The sequence below is a fragment of the Canis aureus genome, chromosome 3, assembly GCF_053574225.1.
Source record: "Canis aureus isolate CA01 chromosome 3, VMU_Caureus_v.1.0, whole genome shotgun sequence".
NCBI classification, from domain to species: domain Eukaryota; kingdom Metazoa; phylum Chordata; class Mammalia; order Carnivora; family Canidae; genus Canis; species Canis aureus.
Window position 1 is genome coordinate 74,118,832 of NC_135613.1, and position 21,411 is coordinate 74,140,242.

At 57.2% G+C, this 21,411-nt stretch overlaps 1 protein-coding gene across 21 annotated transcripts in view; it reads left to right on the forward strand.

The window, feature by feature from the left end:
• Positions 1-21,411, forward strand: part of PHLDB1 (pleckstrin homology like domain family B member 1) — a 46,876-nt gene that overhangs the window by 23,607 nt on the left and 1,858 nt on the right. For 8 of the 21 annotated variants that reach the window (XM_077893744.1, XM_077893743.1, XM_077893738.1 and 5 more), the window contains 17 exons: positions 1,646-1,891; positions 2,142-2,297; positions 6,001-6,111; positions 6,298-6,387; positions 6,976-7,119; positions 8,686-8,859; positions 9,262-9,402; positions 10,771-10,911; positions 11,079-11,181; positions 11,624-11,668; positions 12,306-12,600; positions 12,684-12,774; positions 14,362-14,508; positions 16,272-16,388; positions 16,637-16,739; positions 20,966-21,051; positions 21,194-21,226. In XM_077893744.1, coding sequence (XP_077749870.1) covers positions 1,646-1,891; positions 2,142-2,297; positions 6,001-6,111; positions 6,298-6,387; positions 6,976-7,119; positions 8,686-8,859; positions 9,262-9,402; positions 10,771-10,911; positions 11,079-11,181; positions 11,624-11,668; positions 12,306-12,600; positions 12,684-12,774; positions 14,362-14,508; positions 16,272-16,388; positions 16,637-16,739; positions 20,966-21,051; positions 21,194-21,226 — 2,223 coding nt within the window. The other 13 variants (XM_077893742.1, XM_077893741.1, XM_077893745.1 and 10 more) reach the window with 13 other exon arrangements.

The following is a 21,411-nucleotide window of genomic DNA, read 5'->3' on the forward strand; positions in this document are numbered from 1 at the left end:
CCCTCTAATTCTGCCTCCTTCCTTTCTTGGCGTGGGGCTCCAGGGTTTTGATCAGAAAGGAATGGGCAGGGGGCACAGATCAACTTTACTCAATGGTGCCGTTGGCAGGAAGGGTAAAGGTTGGGGGAAATGCTTTGCTGAGGAGCTTCTCGGCCTGAAGAGCATCCCCTATTTGGAAAAGCCTGGGGCGCTGCCTCCATAGACTGTTGGTCATTTCCTGCACAGCAGGGAGAGGCAGCAAGCCATCCGCTGGCCTTCTCTCTCCCTTCTGGAGCGGAGAGGTCAGGAGGTGCAGCTGTGGAGGCATGGCTCGTGGAGGGCTTGGACAGGTTCTCTCTGCCACACGGTGGCTGCCCTCTTTGCTTCCCCCCTGGGGCTCCCCAAATTCAGATACCCCAGCCAGAGGATGGGAATGAGCAGGCCTGTCCTCTTCTCCCACCCCTGAGCCATCGAGAACCTAGGGTGTTGTAAAGGCTGAGTCCAAGGAGGGGGATGTTCCTGGACCACGGGAACTGGCCTGGTTGGGTCCTTCTCTTTTGGGATGGGAGGCGAGGGGGTCAGGGAGGCAGGGTAGGATTTGGCATAGGGACTTCTTCAAGTAGGCTCAGCATTTCAGAAGGAAGCTGCCTAACCTCACTGCCTGGCATCACCTAGAGGCCAGGACTTGGCCTTCTCTTTGGGCTCAGTTATTTGAGGTGCTGGTGGGGTGGGGGAGGGAGGTGGTGGCCGTGGGGAAGATTCACTCAGCTTTCCTCTGCAGCCCATGGCCCCACTCTGATTTTGGAATCAGTAATCATAGTTTCTCCTCTGCCTGTCCTTCGGAGGGGTGACTCACCAGCTCCTCCCCTCATCCCCCTTCCCGCCCTCAGAGGTGTCATCTCGCCCCAGACAGAGCTATCCACCTCCTCTGTGTACCCACTCCTGGGGCTCCTATTGCCATGGTAACGGCCGAACTAATTGCAACCCTCATCCTGCTGAAGTTCAGCCTACAGCGCCAGCACCCCACCTCCACCCTGGGCAGGAGGGAGGGAGGCCCAGGGAGTTGGGCTGGGGTCCCCTCCGCTGCCCTGCCCTGCCGTAGCTGTAACATCTCCAGCTTTGAGTCACGCGCAGCCCCTGGACTTGACCTTCACCAGCTCTTCTTCCCTTTGCCCCAGGGTTAAATTTTGGTCTCTAGGCAGCAGAAGAGGTGGGGAGTAACGGGAGCCTCTGCTCTGCGTTTGCAATGGGGAACCAGCTTTGGCCTTGACTGCTTTGCGGGAGAAAACAGAGGGCTTTTCTTAGGACCTCCCCGAACGTTTCTAGTCCAGGGGACTCCAGAGAGACCAAAATTTCTGCCCCGAGAGCCACACCTCTGCCCGCCTCACACCGCCCCCTGCACCTGCGAGTGTCGAGCGTCCTGTCTGCGCCGCAGCTCCTCACCTCTTCCCGTGATCTCCCCCTTTCTCCTCTCTCGCTTAGCCTCCTCTGTGACTCCTCAGCTTTGGCTTCTCCGTCCACCCCCGTGCTCCCCAGCTCTCTCTCTCCCGCCCTGGCCGCCTCACCCCGCCCCCCCACGGCCTCCGCAGTGCCCCGGGCCGGAGTTGAGGAGTGTGTGTTCTGTTTCTCCCCTGTGCCCGCCCTCCCCCCCCCTCCCGCCGACCAGGAGAGGGCGGAGCTGGCCGCGGGACGGAGGCACCTGGAGGCCCGCCAGGCGCTCTACGCCGAGCTCCAGACGCAGCTCGATAACTGCCCCGAGTCAGTGCGGGAACAGTTACAGGAGCAGCTGAGAAGGGTCAGTTTCACCAGCCCCCCTTCCCTGGCCCCCGAGGGCCACCCACCCAGAAGAGAGGAGAGCAGTGGGACGGGACCGCCCCGGGCCCTGCAGTACCTGCCGGACCCGGACACCAGGGTCGGTGCTGTGGCTTGGAGGGGACAGGGAAGGATGGTGGGGGGAGTGATTTTCTCCTTTCTGCTACTCCAGGCCGTGATGCCCGTGCAAGGGGCAAAGCCAAGCAGAGGCAAGGGGGTTGGGTGGGGCAGGTCCCTTCCCCAATTTCCCTGGGGCCGGCCCTCGGAACTCCTGCCTCTGTGGCCTGGCCTTTCAGGCCCAGAGGGGCACCCCGAGCACCACCCGACCCCCTTTGTCGCTGTCGTTCAAGGAGGCCGAGGCCCTGGAGACGGAGACAAAGCTGTTTGAGGACTTGGAGTTCCAGCAGCTGGAGCGGGAGAGCCGCGTGGAGGAGGAGCGGGAGCTGGCAGGCCAGGGGCTGCTCCGGAGCCAGGCCGAGCTGCTCCGCAGCATCACCAAGAGGAAGGTGTGTCTCACTCTGGCGTCCCCTGTGCCAGGTTCCGGGGTGAGGGGTTCCTCAGGGCCAGGGGGTGGTTGGAGGCTAATGAATTGCATCCCATCTGGGTTTGGCTCCCAGCTGATGACCCCATAAAAGCTAACTTTACCTTTCTGAGCCTCAGTTTCCTTATCTGCAAAACAAGAACAGTCTGTCGAGAGAATGAAGCAAGACGGTACATGTGAGGACAGCATGGGCTCTGATTGTAGGGAGCGCTGGGCAGAAAGGAGCTGTTAGCACGGGCTCCAGTGGAGCGTGGACTGGGCTCACATTTGGAGCTGGCCCTGGCTGGGCAGAGAAATGGAAGGTGGAGATGGGGGAGGAGGAAGCTGGGGGAGAGGCCTGCTGCTGCCCTTGTAGAGCTCTTTGGCTGGTGGACGTGCTGGGAAACACGTAAGGTCCTGAGATCTGGATATTTGAGCCAACCAGGGGTCCTGGAAAGGGCATCCCCTGGGTTCCAGGGGTAGCTCAGCCCTACCTCCTGAGCCATGAAACAAGGTGTATTGATCATATCCTCACCAGTCCTGGAGCTCAGATGCTGTGATCCTCTGCTCCTGATCTCAGCCCTGCTCCTGATCTCAGCCCCACCAGGACAGGGTGTTGGGGCAGGGGTATGTGTGTGTATGTGTGTGTGTGTGTGTGTGGATGGGGAGTAAATCTGGGGAGGAGGGGGAGAATGAGGAGGATGGTCCAGGCAGCTCACATGCTGGTGGCTGAGACTGGCATGTCCGTTCACACACACATGGGTACATGCGCAGTTTGCCTGGTAGAGTGACTGGGTGGGAGGTGAGGGCAGTGAGATCAGCAGAGGGGCATCAAATAGGGGTGACTGGGGTCTCGAGGGCTAGGCTGAGGCTGGTGGTATGTGGGGAGCTCCTCGACCTCCTCCTGTGTCTGGATCCCTTGCTTTTGCCTTGCAAATGCATCCGCTTACCTTTGCTTTGCAAATGCATCCACTTCGAGGAGGATGGGAGACAGACAGAAGGAAGGAGCAAGCTGGTATTTCCTTGGCACGTGTGTGCGTGTGTGCCAGGAGGCTTTCTTGGGTTGTCTTTTGCCAACCTTACGAGGGTCTCACAGGCCAGTTCTCTTATCCTCACTTTATATAGACAGGAAAATGAGGTCTCAGAGAAGCTGCACATCTGCCCCAAACCTCTTAGCTTACAAGCTTCAGAGTCAGAATTGGACCCCAGGCCTGCCTGGCCCCAAAGTATCTGTTCCTTACACTGCACTTCATGGGGCACTGGCACTCCTGCAGCTTCTTCCTCTTCCCTTTGGAGAGAATGCATCAGGGAGCCCTTGATCAGCTAATTCCATCCCTTTGAGGTCCTGGTGGGTGTAAGCTCCAGGGAGTTTGGGAGGGGTCAGTGGTATTGCACTCCTGTTCTCTCCTCCCAACGCTCACCTGGCTTCTAGGAACCCAGCTCAGCCCCCAGGACCCCGGAAGTCACATTCTTCCCCTTCTCATGAGCCTTGCTCAACCTCCCTTCCATCGGCTCCCAGTATCCCACCTATCACAGGCTCTATCTGCCCTGGTGCCCAGTGCTCCCCTGTTGCCTCCACTGTGATTCAGAGTGCTTCAGAGTACTGCCTTTGGAGTCCCAGCAGATTGGGTTCTTTTTTTTTTTTAATTTTTAATTAATTTATTTATTAATTAATTTATTTTTTATGATAGTCACACAGAGAGAGAGAGAGGCAGAGACATAGGCAGAGGGAGAAGCAGGCTCCATGCACCGGGAGCCCGATGTGGGACTCGATCCCGGGTCTCCAGGATCGCGCCCTGGGCCAAAGGCAGGCGCTAAACCACTGCGCCACCCAGGGATCCCCAGATTGGGTTCTTTTTTTTTTTTTTTTTTTTTTTTATTTATGATAGTCACAGAGAGAGAGAGAGAGAGAGGCAGAGACACAGGCAGAGGGAGAAGCAGGCTCCATGCACTGGGAGCCTGATGTGGGATTCGATCCCGGGTCTCCAGGATCGCGCCCTGGGCCAAAGGCAGGCGCCAAACCGCTGCGCCACCCAGGGATCCCTCCAGATTGGGTTCTAATCCCAACTCTAGCACTTACTAGCTTCTAAGTGTCAGTGTTTTTGTTTTTTTTTTTTTTTAAGATTTTGTTTATTTATTTGAGAGAGAGTGTGTGTGCAAGTGCCTTCAAGTGGGGGGAGGGGCAAAGAGACAGGGAGAAGCAGACTACCAGCTGAGCAGGGAGCCCCACAGGGTGGGCAGAGGGGGACTTGATTACAGGCAGGACCCAGAGATCACGACCTGAACCGAAGTCAGATGCTTAACCAACTGAGCCACCCAGCTTGCCCCTTTGTCAGTGTTCTTACTTGTAAAATGGGCATAAAGGCACCTACCTCAAAAGAGGATTAAATGAGATAACATGCAAAGCATTTAATGGAGTTTCTGGGACAGTTTCTTAATAAATAGCAGATCTTGCTATTTATTTAGCAGAGTTTACCCCTTGGGCTGACCCCACATTCTGGACAGCTCCCTTCTTTCCTCCCTCCTCACTCACGTATTTCTCTTAAAGGTGGTGGTGTAAGGCCACTTCTTTCAGGAAGCCCTCCTGGGATTAACCCAGCCCATTTTCCCCAACCCCCATCCTTCTTTCTCACGTTATCTTTTCATTTCCTCTTAGCACATGGTTGTTGAGCCAGGCACGGTGCTAAGACCTACTGGGGTTATGGAGATAGAAAAGACACTGACCCTGATCTTGGATCTGACAGCCTGGGTGGGGTGATGATGGAGATTCATGGTTAGAAGTACCAGTAATATGAGGCAGATGTGCTACAGAATAATTGAGCACAGAGGAAGGAGCAGAGAAATTGGTGATTGAGGAAGATGTTGGAGAAAAGGTAGTGCTCCATCTGATCTTGGAGGATAAGGAGCTCCTTTCCGGGTAGTGGAAAGACAGGGCCAGCTCTCCTCTGGACTAAGGGGGCAGTGTTAGAGAGGCCTGAGAGCATGCAGGTTGCAGCTTAGTGTACCCCAAGGCCAGGCTGGGGGCACCTGGGGGACTTGGGAGGTGGAAGAGTGTAGGCCCAGTTCCAGGAGCCCTCAAATGCCGGCTTAGGAGTCTGTGCTCTGGCCTATGAGTAATGAGTCACTCAAAGGGTTTGAGAAGAGGAGTGATTTAACCTTACTGTGGATTTTTAAAAAATTATTCAAATTATATATGTGTGTGTGTGTGTATTTTTTCAAATCCATATATGTATATGGGTTAGAAAATTCAGGTAAGCAAACAAAAACAAACCTCCAAGGCCATTTTAAGAAGGTGTTTGTTGCGGTGCATCAGAAAGTCAAGAGTTGGCAGCAGGAGGCTGATGAAAGGTACAGGCTAGAAGGCAGGGGGAAGGCACCCCCTGGACTTGGGGGTGGCAGTGGGGGTGGGGCGGGCGGAGAACTCATCAGTGTGTCCCAGGTTCTAGACTTGTTGACAGTGGGGAGGGGACATCTGGGGCCTTGGGTTCTGGCTGGTGTGCCTGTTGGCTTCGGAGTCACTGGTATAGGGAGGGCCAAGGGCAGGAGCTGACCATAGTTGCCTGTTTTCCTGGAGTGAGTTGAAGCCAAGCAGAAGAGCTGGTTGATTCCCTTCACCCAAGCTAAGGGTCTCACTGCAGGCTCAGCCCTGTGGTCTCCCAGGCCTGACGGGCCATCCCCCTCCCCTCCAGGAGCGCCTGGCAGTCCTGGACAGTCAGGCGGGGCAGATCCGGGCCCAGGCCGTGCAGGAGTCCGAGCGCCTGGCGAGGGACAAGAACGCTTCCCTGCAGCTGCTGCAGAAGGTAGGCCCCAGTCCCAGTGGGCTGGGGGGGTCAGGGTTGGGGCAGGATGGGGAAGCGGGAGACAGTGCAGAGAGGCTGGGATGGGGTGGGGGTGCACTTTCCCAGCCACGCAGGACCCCCTTCACTTGGTCATCTCCTATGCCGTTGCCCCCACTCTGTTCTGACCCGGCCACTTGTGGCTCGCAGGAGAAGGAGAGACTGACTATGTTGGAGGGAAGATACCACTCACTCACAGGAGGCAGGCCCTTCCCGAAGACCACGTCCACCCTCAAAGAGGTAATGTGTGGGGCTCAGCCCTACTTTAACCCAGTGGGTCTCTCGGGAGGCTCTGGAGCAGCATGGGGCACCTGCAGCGCAGTAGCTGAGGTGGAGGATGGGGACGTTTTCCTGAGCTGGAGTGGCTCTGACTTCTGGGATTTGACCTTCTGTGGCTACTAGCTGCTGCTTTTCATTTGCCTTTCTGGCTCCTAGGAGCTTACAGATCTTGCCATTTTGAGTGATTAAATCCACCTGGGGGATTCAAGCGGCATGAGTGGGGAGGATGGGCAGCTCGGAGGTTTGGAGAGGGCCAGGGCTGGGCAGACTCCCCTCGAGGGGGAGCACAGGAAACTCAGGGTCCTGAGCTCGGAGCTCCTTAGGCTTCAGCCTGGAGCTAGGCTCTTGGCTAAGAGGTGGGCGCTGACATCCCTTAAGCGTCTTTCTGGAGTCTTTGCATGCGTGGGGCATAAGGTCCAACCAGGACGTGTCCTGCTTCCCGAGCTCTTTCCCTTCCTCCCTGCCTCACTGCACGAGCAACTGAGGCCTGGGGTGGGGTGGTTGGGCTGCGAGAGGGGTGAGGCCCTTCACCCTGTACCCTCTCTGTAGGCTGAACTGCTCATCTCCGAGTCCTCAGAGATGGGGCTGGGGTCGGCGACTCTGGTCCCTTTCCCAGGGTCTTCTCAGCCCGGGGCCTTCTCTGTCCCCCTAACCCAACCTGCTTCCACTCAGCTCTGCCCCAAAGCACAAGAGGTAATCCCAGCCGACTGCCCGCCCTGCTGTGCCCACTGCCTGTCTGCTTGCTTGCTGAGCCTCTGCCTACGGCTTCTCCCATGGGCCCAGCTGCAGGGTGTGTGGGCCATAACCCCTTGGCCAGAGTCTGTGAGAGTCTGAGTGAGTGTGCCATCCTGCTATTCCAGAGAGGGCCTGAACAGCCTGTGCAAAATCAGCACCAATCTGCATATTAACGTGCATGTATTCTGCATGCCGTTCATCAGTTCTCACAACCCACTTGATCCTCCAGCTTGTTTTCCTTTTCCCTAACCCCTGGAGGACAGTCGCTCTCTGCAGCTAGGCCAGGCTGGGGCTCCCCCTGGATGGGGCAGGCTTAGGGTCCTGTGCACCCAGTGTGCATGTTGGATGCCTGCCTTGCCCCCAGCACCTCCGTAAGCTCAGGGAATGTGACAGGCCCTGCCCTCCCGCCCCACAGTCTAATGTGCTAATGTCTCTCCACGTACTAACCCTTGGGCAGCAGGCCCATTTTTCCATTTGGGCTTTGAGCCGTTCCCTGCTAGGGTCTCTCTCGTGGAGCCCGTCTAGCTCACCCCCTAGTGGTGTCTCTACTCCCAACCCTTCCAGCTCCTGCCCCAGCAGATGGGGTGTGAGGAGACACTCTGGGAACATTAGCTGGTGTTCTGTGCTGTGTGTGCGTGCCCCATTGCGGATGCCTGATGTGTTGGAGACAGAAGGTTCTCTGGGAGCTGGGTCTTGATCTTCTGTGGGCCCTTGGAAGGCCTTACCTAGGCTTCTCCTGTCCCTAGCCCAGAGCAAACCCAGGGGTAGGCCTTCAGAGTCTGCCTGGGGCAGGGCCTTGATACCCAGGCAGCCTCAGAAGTAGAGGTCACGAAGAGCCTTTGGACAGTTCTGGCTGCGTTTTTCTCCCCCCACCGCCTGCTTGTCACAGGAGGCAGCTGGGCTCCCCACCCCTGCTTTGGATCTTGATTGAATGGAGTGATGGCCCCGAGGCATGGAGTTTGGGTGTTGGGTACCCGGCTGTACCCTGTTAACCTCTTCTCTGCCCGTCCCTGCCCCTCCCACCGGGCACCCTAGGAGTATGTGAGCCTGGCAGAGGTTCTCCAGCTGTGCTTCCGCTTGGACCCCCATGCTTCCGCCACCTCCCCCAGCGTGTTCGCCCAGCCCCTGCCCGACAGTGAGGTACCAGCCACTGAGTGAGCCCACCTGTGCCTCATGGATGCCCATCTCGTCCCTCAGGCTGGGGTGGGACTTGGGGGACGACAGGGTGTGTCTTCAGCGGTGAGGGGGAAGTGCAGCTAGCATAAGGGGGGTTGGGAGTGCTTCCCTCTCTTCTCTGGGGCCTTGGGAGCTTCAGCTCCTGATGGTCTCAGGGTGGGGCAGGCCTTCTGCTCTGGCTTGAGGGCGTCATCCTGAGAGGACTCGCCTTCCCGGGCTCTGCAAGCCTCTGCTGCTGTGTGCTTCCTGTGATGGTTACCCTTCCCTTGTCCATGGGCAGGGCCATCTCCTGGTTTGCAGTTCCATTAACCTCTTGTATTCCCTCCTGCATCCTGGCCTTCCCCCAAGTACGTGACGCTTGAGCAGCTAAAGGTGATGTGGGGCACCTCACCCGTGCCCACAGCCCCCGCGCCGGGCCTGCCTTTCTGGGCCTCTGCCTCCCGGGACCTGGTTCCCACCACCTGCCTTCCTCCCGTGCTGCCCTCTTCCTCCTCCTCCGCTTCTCTCACGCCTTCACCCAAGGTTGGTGGTCTCTGTGTTGTGCCACCCTCAGCCCGCTGCTGGCGTGGATCTGTGTGTGTGCGTGTGCGTGCGTGTGCCACCCCTGCTTCCCAGCGTCTGAGCTCCAGGCCAGCCCCGGGGAGTGCTCAGTGCCTGTGAGTGCTGGCCGGCTGGCGTCGTGGTTGGCACAGCACGAGTCTCTGGTCTGGGAGTGGTGTCCTGACTGTTCCTCTTTGCCCTTGGTGTGTTCACGGCAACTGTTCTCTCACTGTTTTTCTCCTCCTTCTCTTTATGCTGTCCTTCTTCCCTTCCTCCCTTACCTTCCTGGTACCAATCGTGGCCTTCCTTTACTCATCCTCCACCCTTCCCCTCCCTTCCCCTCCTCACCTGTTCCCCACGCCCCCTCCCCACGCCTCACTCCAGATGGAGGAGCTGCTACTCCCTGCTGTAGACTTAGAGCAGTGGTACCAGGAGCTGATGGCCGGGCTGGGGACCGGCCCCGCTGCAGCCTCCCCGCGCTCCTCCCCCCCGCCTCTGCCCGCCAAAGCTTCCCGGCAGCTGCAGGTAACCCCCTATCTCACTGCCCATCCCTCCCCGAGCCCTGCTCCTCTTTGCCCTGGGCACCTCCTGTCCGTCCAGCAGCCTCACAGCACCACCGGAGATGGTGGGAGTCAGTTGAGTCAGGGCAGCAGGGGGGCCTCTGGCCTACGAGATTCCCTCATGGGCAGCCATCCTAGCACATTGAGCAGCTAGGGTCCCCCCCCCCCCCCGAGTCTAAGGGTGACAGCCAGGCTTGCCTGTCTGGTGGAAGGGGGTTCAGGAACAGCAGTCAGGTTGGGATGGGTTTGGTGCCTCGTGCTCCAGCGGACTGTAGCTCTGCTCTGTCCCTGGCAGCCCTCAACCTCAGAGTTTCTTACTCAGTTTGGGGGGCCTGACACATTTTTGGGCCTGTTAACAACCAGAACTAGTGTGTCCGAGGAGAACTGCCAGCATTTTGTTCTCCAGGTCTACCCAGGGGTGAAGTAACAGCCCTGAGGACACATCCAGGCCTCCCTGGTGTTTCTGTGGAGGGTACAGGCCTACATGACCCTGTACCAAGCTGCAGACATGATGTGGGGACAGTTGTCAGGGCACATTCCACTGGCCTGTGGGTGTGCCCAGAACCCCAGTGTTCAAGATTCCCTCCTGGTGTGCAGGCACTGCACCTCTAAGTTTGTCATCTCAGCTCAAATTCCCTGCTGCCTTTGGGAGGAGTTTGATTCCTCCGGCACATGAGGCACCTTTACTTTGGGTCCAACTGGTTAGAAATTTTTACATACCTTGATTCACGTCATCATCAGCACAGTTAACTCTGATTTTACAGAGTAAACACTGGGGCCCCGAGAAGATAAGTCATGTCCCCAAGGCCACATGACTAGGAAGTACCAGAGCCTGTGCCAAGAGCCGGGGTTCTTGACTCCAGACCCCATATTCAGCAAACAGAAGAGCTGTGAGGGAGCTTGACAGTTACTTTGTCTAGCCCTGCTCCGTCCTTTTGCAGATAAGGAAGCCAGGGCCCAGAGCTGGGAGGTACACAGCCCAGGGTCCCACAGCCTGGTAGTGGCCGAGGTGGGACCAGAAGGAACCCTTCAGTTGGCCTTCAGTTGGTCTCCCGCATGACTCTGCCCGACTGATGTGAATGTCGATTTGCATGACCTTTTCTGAGACCTTGGGTGGGACCCGGAGAAGAATTGCCTGGGAAAGAGGCTTGGCAGCTGCCAATAACACCCATCTGTTGGGCTGGCCTGAGAAGCTGAATGCTGTTGTCTGCTAGAAATGGCCCTGGAGGTCCTGGTGCCTGGGCAGTACCTGGATCACAGCCAGCCTAGGTGACATGGGGGTGGCGGCTAGTGGGGGAGCCGCAGCTCACCAGGTGGGGTCTCTTCCCTCCAGGTTTACCGCTCCAAGATGGATGGTGAGGCCACCAGCCCCCTGCCCCGGACCCGCAGTGGCCCCCTCCCCTCCTCCTCTGGTTCTTCTTCCTCTTCTTCGCAGCTCAGCGTGGCTACTCTGGGCCGGAGCCCCTCCCCAAAGGTCTGAGGACAGTGGGTGGGCTGTGCATGTGGAATGGCGGTGGTAGGGTGTTGGAGGCTGTGACACTGGGGAGAGGTCAAAGCTGCCCAGGAAAGCCTTGGGACGGGAAGAGGGGGGTGTCTTCCAAGCCTTAGGTCCAAGTGCTCCATTACCCCCCTCCCCACCAGAGTGCCCTACTTGCCCAGAATGGCACAGGCAGCCTTCCTCGCAACCTGGCGGCCACGCTGCAGGACATTGAGACCAAGCGCCAGCTGGCCCTGCAGCAGAAGGGTGAGTGGCTGCCATGCCAGCCTGCCTGCTCTCCCGGGGGGGTCCTGGATATCTGCCACCACCACCTCCACCCCCAATGCCACACCTTTTGCAGGGTGTTTTTGCTTTAATTGAGTTCTAGGCAAGAGCAGAAAGCATTTAGATTCAATATCTGAAGAAGAGCTTCCTGGATATTTATCAAGAGACTAAGGGTTGGGGGCATGCGATCTTCCCCAGAGAGCCCAGCAAAGAAGGGAGATGCCTGTTGGCCTGAGTTGGGATGGACCTTGCCCTCCCTGTCTGGAGGCAGGGGATGCACCCGACGGCCTCCTGAAGTGGTTCCCTGAGTCCTTGTTGCCTGTGTGCATTTTGGTTGTTTTGAAAGCCCGTGTCTGTGCCTCTCTCTCGTCTCATCCCCTCTGTGTCTCTCTACCCTACCCTCTGCCCGGGGCCCCCACACCAGGCGAGTCGCTTCCTGCAGAGCCCCCCCCAGCAGACGACCCAGCAGGTAGAGCGTTAGTCACTGGGGGCATTGCTTTGGTCAGGCAGCCCCGCCTGGGCGTCCGCATGACGTATCCTGCTCAGATCTTCGCACCTCCCCGGCAGGCTCCCCGGCTGAGCTGGGATGGGGTGTCCGGCTGGCCTTGCCCCTCGACCCTAGCCAGCTCCTGCCTCAGCTGTGCTTCGCCTTGTCTCCCCTTCTTTCCTGCTGGTGTTGCTTTTGCTTCTGCATCACAGCTGGGGCTGCATGGACACCCTGCTCACAGACCTTGCCCCCTCTTCCCTTCCCCGCTCCCCCGGCAGGCAGGTTGGTGCATGCATCCTGCCCTGCTATTCAGGCGATGGTTGTGAGCCTGGTTGTGAGCCGGAGGCACTGCCCTGGCAGGGTCAGTGCCCCATGGGGCTCAGGATGCAGAAGGAGCCTGGAAGCCAGACTATGTGGCTGTGGCCAGTTGTGCAGGGGACCGAAACGCTGGCGGGGCAGCTGGACCTGGAGCTGGGCTGGGGGGCTTTAGGGAAGCTGGGGGGCGTGCTGAGGGGTGGGCCCTGCGCCGACCTTTCCCTGCTCACATTTTCCCTCTGTGATGCTGCCAGTGTCTCCCAGAGGGCCCGCTGTGACTCCCCCTACCCCGTCCCTCCTGCAGGACAGCAGGTGATCGAGGAGCAGCGGCGGCGCCTGGCCGAGCTGAAGCAGAAGGCTGCGGCCGAGGCGCAGTGCCAGTGGGACGCCCTGCACGGGGCGGCCCCCTTCCCCCCGGGCCCCTCGGGCTTCCCCCCGCTCATGCACCACTCCATCCTGCACCACCTGCCGGCTGGCCGGGAGCGCGGGGAGGAGGGCGAGCACGCCTACGACACCCTGAGCCTGGAGAGCTCCGACAGCATGGAGACCAGCATCTCCACAGGCGGCAACTCAGCCTGCTCGCCCGACAACATGTCCAGGTACCCGCCCCCGCGGGGGTCCTGCTCGGCCTCTGCCAGCCGCCTCCTTGCCCCTTGATGCCACCACTCTTCCCCTCCCCCAGTGCGAGCGGCCTGGATGTGGGCAAAATCGAGGAGATGGAGAAGATGCTGAAAGAGGCACACGCCGAGAAGAGCCGGCTCATGGAGTCCAGGGTGAGGCAGGCCTGGGCTGCCCGGGGGCCTGGGTCCCACCCCTAGTCTCCTCGAGACCTTCCCTGGAGGAAGAAAGTGTTTTATTTATTTATTTAAAGATTTTATTTATGTATTCATGAGAGACAGAGAGGCAGAGACACAGGCAGAGGGAGAAGCAGGGTCCCTGCGGGGAGCCCATTGTGGGACTCGATCCCAGGACCTGAGCCAAAGGCAGATGCTCAACCACTGAACCACTCAGGCGCCCGGGAAGAAAGTGTTCTAAAGTTTGCGTTCTCAAGCAGAGGAGGCCTGCTGATGTGGCAGGTCTCATGGCTCTTAGGAAGAGAGGCAGCACTGCAATCGCTGTCCATGACGAATCCCCCATGTGACGACTCCCAGCCTTCTTAGGTTTGCCTCTGCGGGTGTTTTGGCTGCCACAGGAATTCTGATTCTTGTCCACCCGAGTGGCCAGTCATTCCTCTTGAGGGTGGTAAGGAAAAGTGGGAATGGAGGGCTCGAGCTGTAGGGCTAGAAAAGCAGGCAGGTGTCTAGGCCGGTGCAGAGATGCTGGTGGAGAGGATGCAGGGAGGATGAAGGGTTGAGGGAGGCCCTGCCTCCTGCCCACGGGCCCACAGTGGGGACCAGTGGGGGATCTGGGCACCGCCAGGCTGAGGAGCATAGGCCTAGGGAAGAGGATGAGAGGTGGGGGGTCTGCAGGGGCTGTTCTGTCTCCACCCTCTGGCGCTTTGCATCTCTGGAGATGAGGGAGAGACCTGGGGAGCAGGAGGCAGTGGCCAGGCAACCCAGAGAAGAAGGCCTCTCAGTTGTATGTACCGCCATCAAAGGAGGGCAAATGCACAAGCAGCTCTTGGCAAACAGAGAGAAAGGAGATTCGGCTAAGTTTTGAGCTGGGAAGAAATGGCAAACTGGAGCTGACGGTGTAGGTTACTGCTGATGAGGACACAAAACATCACTGACGTGCTCTGTGTTTGATGATTTGTTCTAATGACTTTTAAAGTGTTTTTTTTTTTAACTTTTAAAGTTTTTTAAGAAGGGCTTCTGTAAGTTCATTTCTAACCCCTAAAATTTGAAGTTTGACTACGAATGTTTGTAACTTGGTTTCAAAGGACCCCAGTGATTAGGGAACAGCTACTGAATATATTCAGTATCAGGAAAAGTCAATTAGGTGATCCATGTCTAGGCATTCAGGTAAAAAGCGTAGGAGCCTGTGTATTTTTCGCTGCTGGAATCAATAATGGGCGTTTGCATACACGGCCTCATGTCATTTTCTCTATAATCCCTGTAGGGAGGCACTCTTGGCCTCATTTTGCAGATGAGACAGCAGAGGCCCAGGGGGTTTAAATGATTTTGTCAGGCTCACACACCTCATCCTGGCCGCAGAGCCCGGATCCGAAGCCCGCATGGCGTCACTCCAAAGCATTTAACCTTACCGGGAGGGTGCTTGCAGAGCGTGGGTTTTGAGGGTGATGCTCCCTCCAGCTGGCTGGGCTGCCCTCTGAAGTGTGTGTGTCCTGCAGCCCCGCCCCAGCCTTGGGGAAGGGGAGGAGGAAGGCAGCTGTGGGCGCTGACCCCTTGCTTTGGGGGCAGGAGCGGGAGATGGAGCTCCGGCGGCAGGCCCTGGAGGAGGAACGGAGGAGGCGAGAACAGGTGGAACGGAGGCTACAGAGCGAGAGCGCCAGGAGGCAGCAGCTGGTGGAGAAGGAGGTCAAGATGCGAGAGAAACAGTTTTCCCAGGTAAGCGGGTGCTGGGGGTGTGCTTGAGGGTGGGGCCGTGGAGGGCTAGGGGTACCCCAGGGTAGCCTTGTGGGGCTGTAAAGCCTGTTCTCCTCCAGAAAAGACTGCTTGGGACTCATTCAGCCCCAGGAACGGAGACCTGTGTGTGTGTGTGTGTGTGTGTGTGTGTGTGTGTGTGTGTTGGGGCCTTCCCGGTGGCCCTCACTCCACCAGACTTGCAGCTCCAGTCCCCCCACCAGCAGGTGGTGTCGCTCTGACTGATGGTTGGCATCTCCAAGAGAGAACTGTACTAGTTCTGAGACAGGAATCCTGAGCTTTTTCCTGACGCAGAAGATTGGAGCAGGACAGTTGAAGGTGCAAGTTGAAGTTAGGTTGTATAAGGAGCTCTACCTGTGTCTCTGGTCTCAGATCCTGGCCACCCCCCAACTCTGAGAGCCTAGGGGACTCAGGCTGTCCCTTCCTACTGGATCTTCTAGACTTCCCACCCCCTCCCAGGGAGGGGGTCCTTTAGGATCTTCCTCAGCAGAGACTGGTGACCACAGCTCCCTGATGTCTTATGATACAACATGAATTCTAAGGGGTGGGCCACCTGAATTGGGTTTGGGGATTAAGAAATAACCAGGGGGCGCCTGGGTGCCTCAGTCAGCTAAGCGTTTGACTCTTGATTTCAGCTCAGGTCATGATCTTGAGGCCGTGAGATTGAGCCCCACATCGGGCTCTGTGCTGAGCACGGAGCCTGCTTGGGCTTCTCCTCTCCCTCTGCCCTCTCTCTCTCAAAAATATAAACATGAAAAAAATAATCAGAAACTTCAGTTTAGCTCCTTTGCTGCCCAGTCAGTGGCCCCTGTGCTCCTCTGTCCCCTAGCCCCCTGTCCAGGGGCTCAGGCATCCCTGAGGGGCCACCGGTGTCCGCTGTGGGTGTAGGCGAGCCAGCCCATCCTCAGGGCACCTCCTGAAAGCTGTGCATTTTGTTTTTTTCTCTAAATAATTTATGATGTTTTCTTTTCTTGCAATTCTAGCATTCTTCCGGGAAAAGAAGAGTAGAAAAAACATCCAGTCAGCTGAGAGTTCTAGTTAGCATCAGAATTTTTTAGATGGAACAGGCTTTTGTGATTATCTAGTTCAAAGCCCTTGTTTTACATATAAAGAAAGCAAGGCCCAGAGAGGCCATGTGACATGGGAAGTCAGAGGCTGGATTGCTGATTGGGCTTTGCTTTCCAAAGTGTGCTCACATCTGGCCTCTTGCTTTATTCTGTTCAGCCCAGGAAAGAGCCGAGGGGCAGAGATAAGACAGGGATGGCTGTGTCTTGGTCCTAGGGGGAGAAACCGAGGCATGGTGCCACTCAGCAGTTTGCCTGGGCCAAGGTTGCATTGCTAGCCCACTAGGTCTCTGCTTTTCTTTTCTTTTTTATTTTATTTTTTTAAAGATTTCATTTATTCATTTATATGAGAGAGAGAGATAGAGAGAGAGAGAGGCCGAGACACAGGCAGAGGGAGAAGCAGGCCCCATGCAGGGAGCCTGACGTGGGACTTGATTTGGGTCTCCAGGATTACGCCCCGGGCTGCAGGCGGCGCTAAACTGCCGAGCCACCAGGGCTGCCCGGTCTCTGCTTTTCCACAAACCCTGTGAAACCAGAGTGACAGCCCTGGGGGTGGGAGAGAGTGATGCAGCAGTGGGGGTTCCACACTGAAGCCAACAGACCTGGTCAGGGAAATGATGGGGAAAGAGAGGCGACTCTGCGGACCCTGCCCTCTGCTCCCAGGCACGACCCCTGACCCGCTACCTGCCAATCCGGAAGGAGGACTTTGACCTGAAGACCCACATCGAGTCGTCGGGCCACGGTGTCGATACCTGCCTGCACGTGGTGCTTAGCAGCAAGGTACGAGGCGGGTGTGTGGCGCTGGGGAGAGGACTCCGTAGTCTGGGCAACTCCTAGGCCCTCGGAATAGTGGCCCCAGTTCCTGCCTAAACCAGAGGTCTCTGTCCCGGGACGTGGTGTCCAGGCCTGAAGAGGTGTGGGGCCCAGCCCCCCCACAATACAGGCACAGGTGACAGCTTTTATGCTGCTCTGAGAATAGAGGTTGGGGGCTGCACATTGGGTCCTTCCTCACTCCTGCTTCTCACCAGGTCTGCCGCGGCTACTTGGTCAAGATGGGCGGCAAGATTAAATCATGGAAGAAGCGCTGGTTTGTCTTCGACCGGCTCAAGCGCACCCTTTCCTATTATGTGGGTGAGTTCCCATAACCCTTGGGCTGTCACCCAGGATAGCCGGTCTTCTGGAAGGAGGCCAAGCTTACTAGTGGGGGGGTGGGGGGGCAGGGCTTGAGCTGGGTCTTGTCCTCCCCTCCTGACAGTGTACAGAGTGTACTTGGTCCGCCTTCGTTTTTTGTTCGTTCACGTATTTGGCAGTATTTCTGAGCACAGAGTAAGTTCTGGGCACTGTTCTAGGCCTTGGTGAGGAGCAGGGTGGCTACAGCTCTGTCCCTTGGAGCCTGTTGTCAGGGAGGCAGATTGTGAAGAAAATTGTGAAAGCAAGGCACCATGGGTCATGCTGTAGGGGACACCCAGGCTCTGTGGGCATGTGGAGTCCTGTGGATGCCACCTTGGGCAAGTTCCCTCAGAGACTCTAAGACAAGCAGCTGAGCGTGCCAGGGAGTGCTCAGGATAGCCCTGGGGACAGGCTCACTGGCGTGGCCCGCTCCCTCTGCTCCCTCCACCCTGGAGTTCCCCGTGGATGGTTCCCACTTGAGATGCAGGAGGCTGTGTGGCACGCAAGTTGGGAGAGGCTGGGGTGAGTGCGGGAACAAGCAGTCCTGAGATCCTCGTGCCTCAAAACCACAGTTTCCTTTCTTACCCGATACACTTCCTTGTACATTGTGGGTTGGGCAGGGGGGCTCTGCTCCCCTCCGTATCAGTGTTCCTTTTGAGAGCATGCATTTTTAGAGTATGGCTGGCCACAGTGGCAGAGTGTAAAGAGAAGCCTAATTGCACCTCACATTGGCATTAAATGCCCTGTCTGTTCTCAGCCAGTCACCCAGCCCCATCCAACTGTAAAGCCACGAAGAGCAATCCCGTTCAGAGGCTGGAAGGAGAGGGCTTGAGTGTCTGGTGCCAGCGACACCCAGGCCTGGAGTGCCTGCATCTCTTCTAACTTCTGGTCCCTAACCAAGTGCCACCTCCTCCAAGAAGCCTTCCCTGATTGCCTGGGCCCTGGGAAGGGGAGGCAGGAGAGGCAGAGGTGCATGCGTCCCCACGTTTCCACCTGGGCTGGGCTGGGACTTTGTGGGGATTTGAGAGAAACAGGCCTGGGGAGAGGAGCTCCATTTTAGGCATGTTGAGGTTGAAGTACCTCTGAGACATCTGAATTTAGGAGAAAGGTCAGGGTTTAAGTTGAGTGTGCTGGAGTCCTAGCAATAGCAGATCATACTTACGAGCACTGCATGGACCCAGTGCTGTGCTAAGCACCGCAAATGCATCATGCCGTTTACCTTTCATCATCATCTTGTGCGGGAAGCACTGTTTGATACCCATTTTATGGACGAGGAACAGAGGTCAGAGGTTCAGAGAGATTAAGTAAATTCCCGAAGGACCCACAGCTGCCAAGCGGCAGAGCTAAAACTGAACCCGGGCGGTTGGACCTCAGAGCAGAGAAGAGGCAAAGGGCTGTACCCCGGGGAAGGAGGAAGGGGAAGGTCTGGCCGGGGGGGCGGGGGGGGGGGTGGCGGGAGGCCCGAAGCCACAGGCCAGGGGCTGGGCTGCCGCTTGGCTTTCCTGACCTTCCTTAATGTCTGTGAAATGAAGGAAGATCCCATTCAGATGAGGGGCGGAAGCGGGGAGGGAAGCCAGCCAAAGGAGCAGACATTTGGAGACATGGAGTGTCGCCAGTGATGAGGGGCACTGCAGAAAGGCCGAAAATAATGTGGACCCAAAAGCCCTTCCATTCAGGGATTGGAGCTGGGCAGGAGCCTGATTGCCCAAGATGAGGCGAGGTGGGTGGTAAGGAAGCGGAGGCTGGAGCCGATACTGTTGCCAGTGAAGGAAGAGGTGGGAACAGACCACCACTGGAGGGATGGCCAGGCCTAGGGGCCAGGGTGGGGCTGTGTCCTTGTCCCAAGAGGGAAGAGTCAGAGGAAGATGGGCCTGGGGCCTGATCTGGGTCCTGGGTGGGACATGCCCGCTCTTGCCTTGAACTTGCCATCTCCCGATCCTGGAACCTCCTCCCACTGACTTGGTGGAGCTCCTCTATTCTGCAGGGTCCAGATCAGATATGACCTCTGTGACGCCTGCCCTGGCCCCACCTTACTGGGAATGAGTCCTGCCTGCTGCTATATATAACCCTTGTGTTACACAGTGTTACACAGTGTTACACAGGGGCTGTCTGCCGTGTGACATCAGCCCAAGGGCATATGATATAACAGAGGCCACATAAGGTGCCAGACGCTGTGCTGGACACTTTGTGTGCTCCCACCTAACACCCTTGGCCACCTGTGACGTCTAGATGCTCTTGTCATGTTCCCAGCCATGCCCAGGGTCGCATAGCTAATAAATACCCATATGTCTGCACTTTCTTCCCTGCTAGATGGTAGGTTCCTATGGGAAGGAGCTCTGATTGCTGGTGATTCCAGGGCCTAGGACTCATTTATTCAACACTGAGCCCCTACTGTGTGCTAGGCACATAGTTGTTGTTGGAGGAGGGAGACCTAGGACATGTGTAAAGGAGGGTTCAGATTCAGCGGGGTAAGTGCTGTAGAGCAACATCCGTGCTGAGGGAGCGTAGGACAGCGCCAGCGGGCACCACAGTGTTGACATTCCTAGTGGGTCTTGAAGCCCACCTAGGAGTTTGCCAAGGGAATGGGCTGGAGACCGCTCCAGTGTAGACAGGGCGTAGGGTTAAGCACCTGTGAGAAGCTCCACCTGGCCAGATAGAACTGAGTCGGTGCAGGGAAAGGATGTGAGACCAGCCTGGAGGGACGGGCTGGCAGCGGCCCCTCAACAGCCTTTGCCAAGCCAAGATGGCGGCAGGGTCCCCGTGAGGGAAACAGCAGCGAGGCTGGCAGGCTGAGGCAGCAGGTTCAATTCACTCAGCCCTTGTCCTTAGGGGAAGAGGAGTCGAAGGGGCAGGGGGGCGGGCACTGGAGGAGGCTGCAGCAGAGCTCCTGGTCGGGACCCAGGCCTACAATGACAGGCCCGGGGGGGAGGGTGCGCCGCAAGGGGCAGGCTGTTCACCGTCACCACCTGAGCCTAGTGACTCTGTGGCCTTTTGCCTGTGGGTTTGGGCAGGGTCTGCCACGCGATGAGACGGCCCGGGCCCCACGCTTCCCCTTGGCAGCGCCCTGTCGCTCCCCCCTGGCACGGTCACCTCAGCCGTTGGCCCGCTCCTTCCTGTCCTCTCGGCTTCCAGATGCTACATTCTGCCTTCTGTTTTTCACTCTTAGACTTGAATAGGTAAATGCACTCATACGGTTCAAAAATCAAAACACGTAAAAGGGTTTAAATTGAGGATTATGCCCCTCCTCACAACAGATAACCGTTTTTATTAATCTCTTGTGTATCCTTGTAGTTTCTTTCTTTTTTTTTTTTTTAATTTTTATTTATTTATTTATGATAGTCACACAGAGAGAGAGAGAGAGGCAGAGACACAGGCAGAGGGAGAAGCAGGCTCCATGCACCGGGAGCCCGACGTGGGATTCGATCCCGGGTCTCCAGGATCGCGCCCTGGGCCAAAGGCAGGCGCCAAACCGCTGCGCCACCCAGGGATCCCTATCCTTGTAGTTTCTTTAGAACGTAAAGAAATGCAGACCCCTTTACTCACACAAAAAAAATGGCATATGAAACACTCCTTGTACAGCTAATAGGTCAGGTCTTTCTATAGGAAATATATCTGATTCATTTGGAAGGCGTATTTCTGAATCTATGTAGGTTTCTTTTCTTTCTCACCCCACCCCGTGAGATATTTCTGTATCGTTGAACAGAGGTGTAGTATCGCATCATGCGCTAAACTCTAATTTATTAACCAGGCTCTACTTGATGGACGCATGGTTTGTTTCCAGACTATAAATACTGTTGTGGTGAAGAACCACGTAAATTTGTTATGTCTGAGGTAAACGTTGGTCATAAGTGTAATCATTGGCTCCAAGGGCAAATGCCTTCCTCGTTCGGGTGGACGCGGCCACATCCGCCCTCAGGGTTCACCATATACACGCCCCCGTGCCCTGTTAGATCACCTCCCCCCAGACTTGCCCACGGTGTGCTGTTTGGTCGGTGAGAAGTGGTATCGGAGTGAAGTTCTAATTCGCCTTCTCTGACTCTGGGCAAGGCTGGGCACTGACCCTCTCTTCAGGGCTCCACGTTGGGCTCTGTTTGGAGCCTGGGAGAATCACCCCATTTCCCAGACAGGGAGGCTCCAGCAGTGGCGGGAGGGCAGGCCTCCTCAGCCCGGCCCTGTTTTCTCTGCAGACAAGCACGAGACGAAGCTGAAGGGGGTCATCTACTTCCAGGCCATCGAGGAAGTGTACTACGATCACCTGCGCAGTGCAGCCAAGGTGAGGTGGGCTGAGGGGCGAAGGGGGGCGCACCCAGCGGGCTTCTGGGAACAACAGCCTCCAGCCTGTCTTCTCGAGTCCTGGACCCATTCCTTGGCCTCTTTGTAAAGTCTCTCTTCCTCTCTCCCTCTCCCCTTCCCAGAGGAGGTTTTTCAGCTTTTCTGTGGTGACTGAGGTACCCTCCCCCCACCTACCTGTAACCAGAACTACTGTACATTCATGCCTCCTGTCCCCTCCTGGTCCCTGACCCTCTACTCTCCCCTGACCCAGCCTCCTTCCCTGGGCCTGAGGGAGGAGCAGCGGGGGCTGCCGGGAGCCCCTGTGGGGAGGCGGGCAGTGCAGAGGGACGGCAAAGAAGGG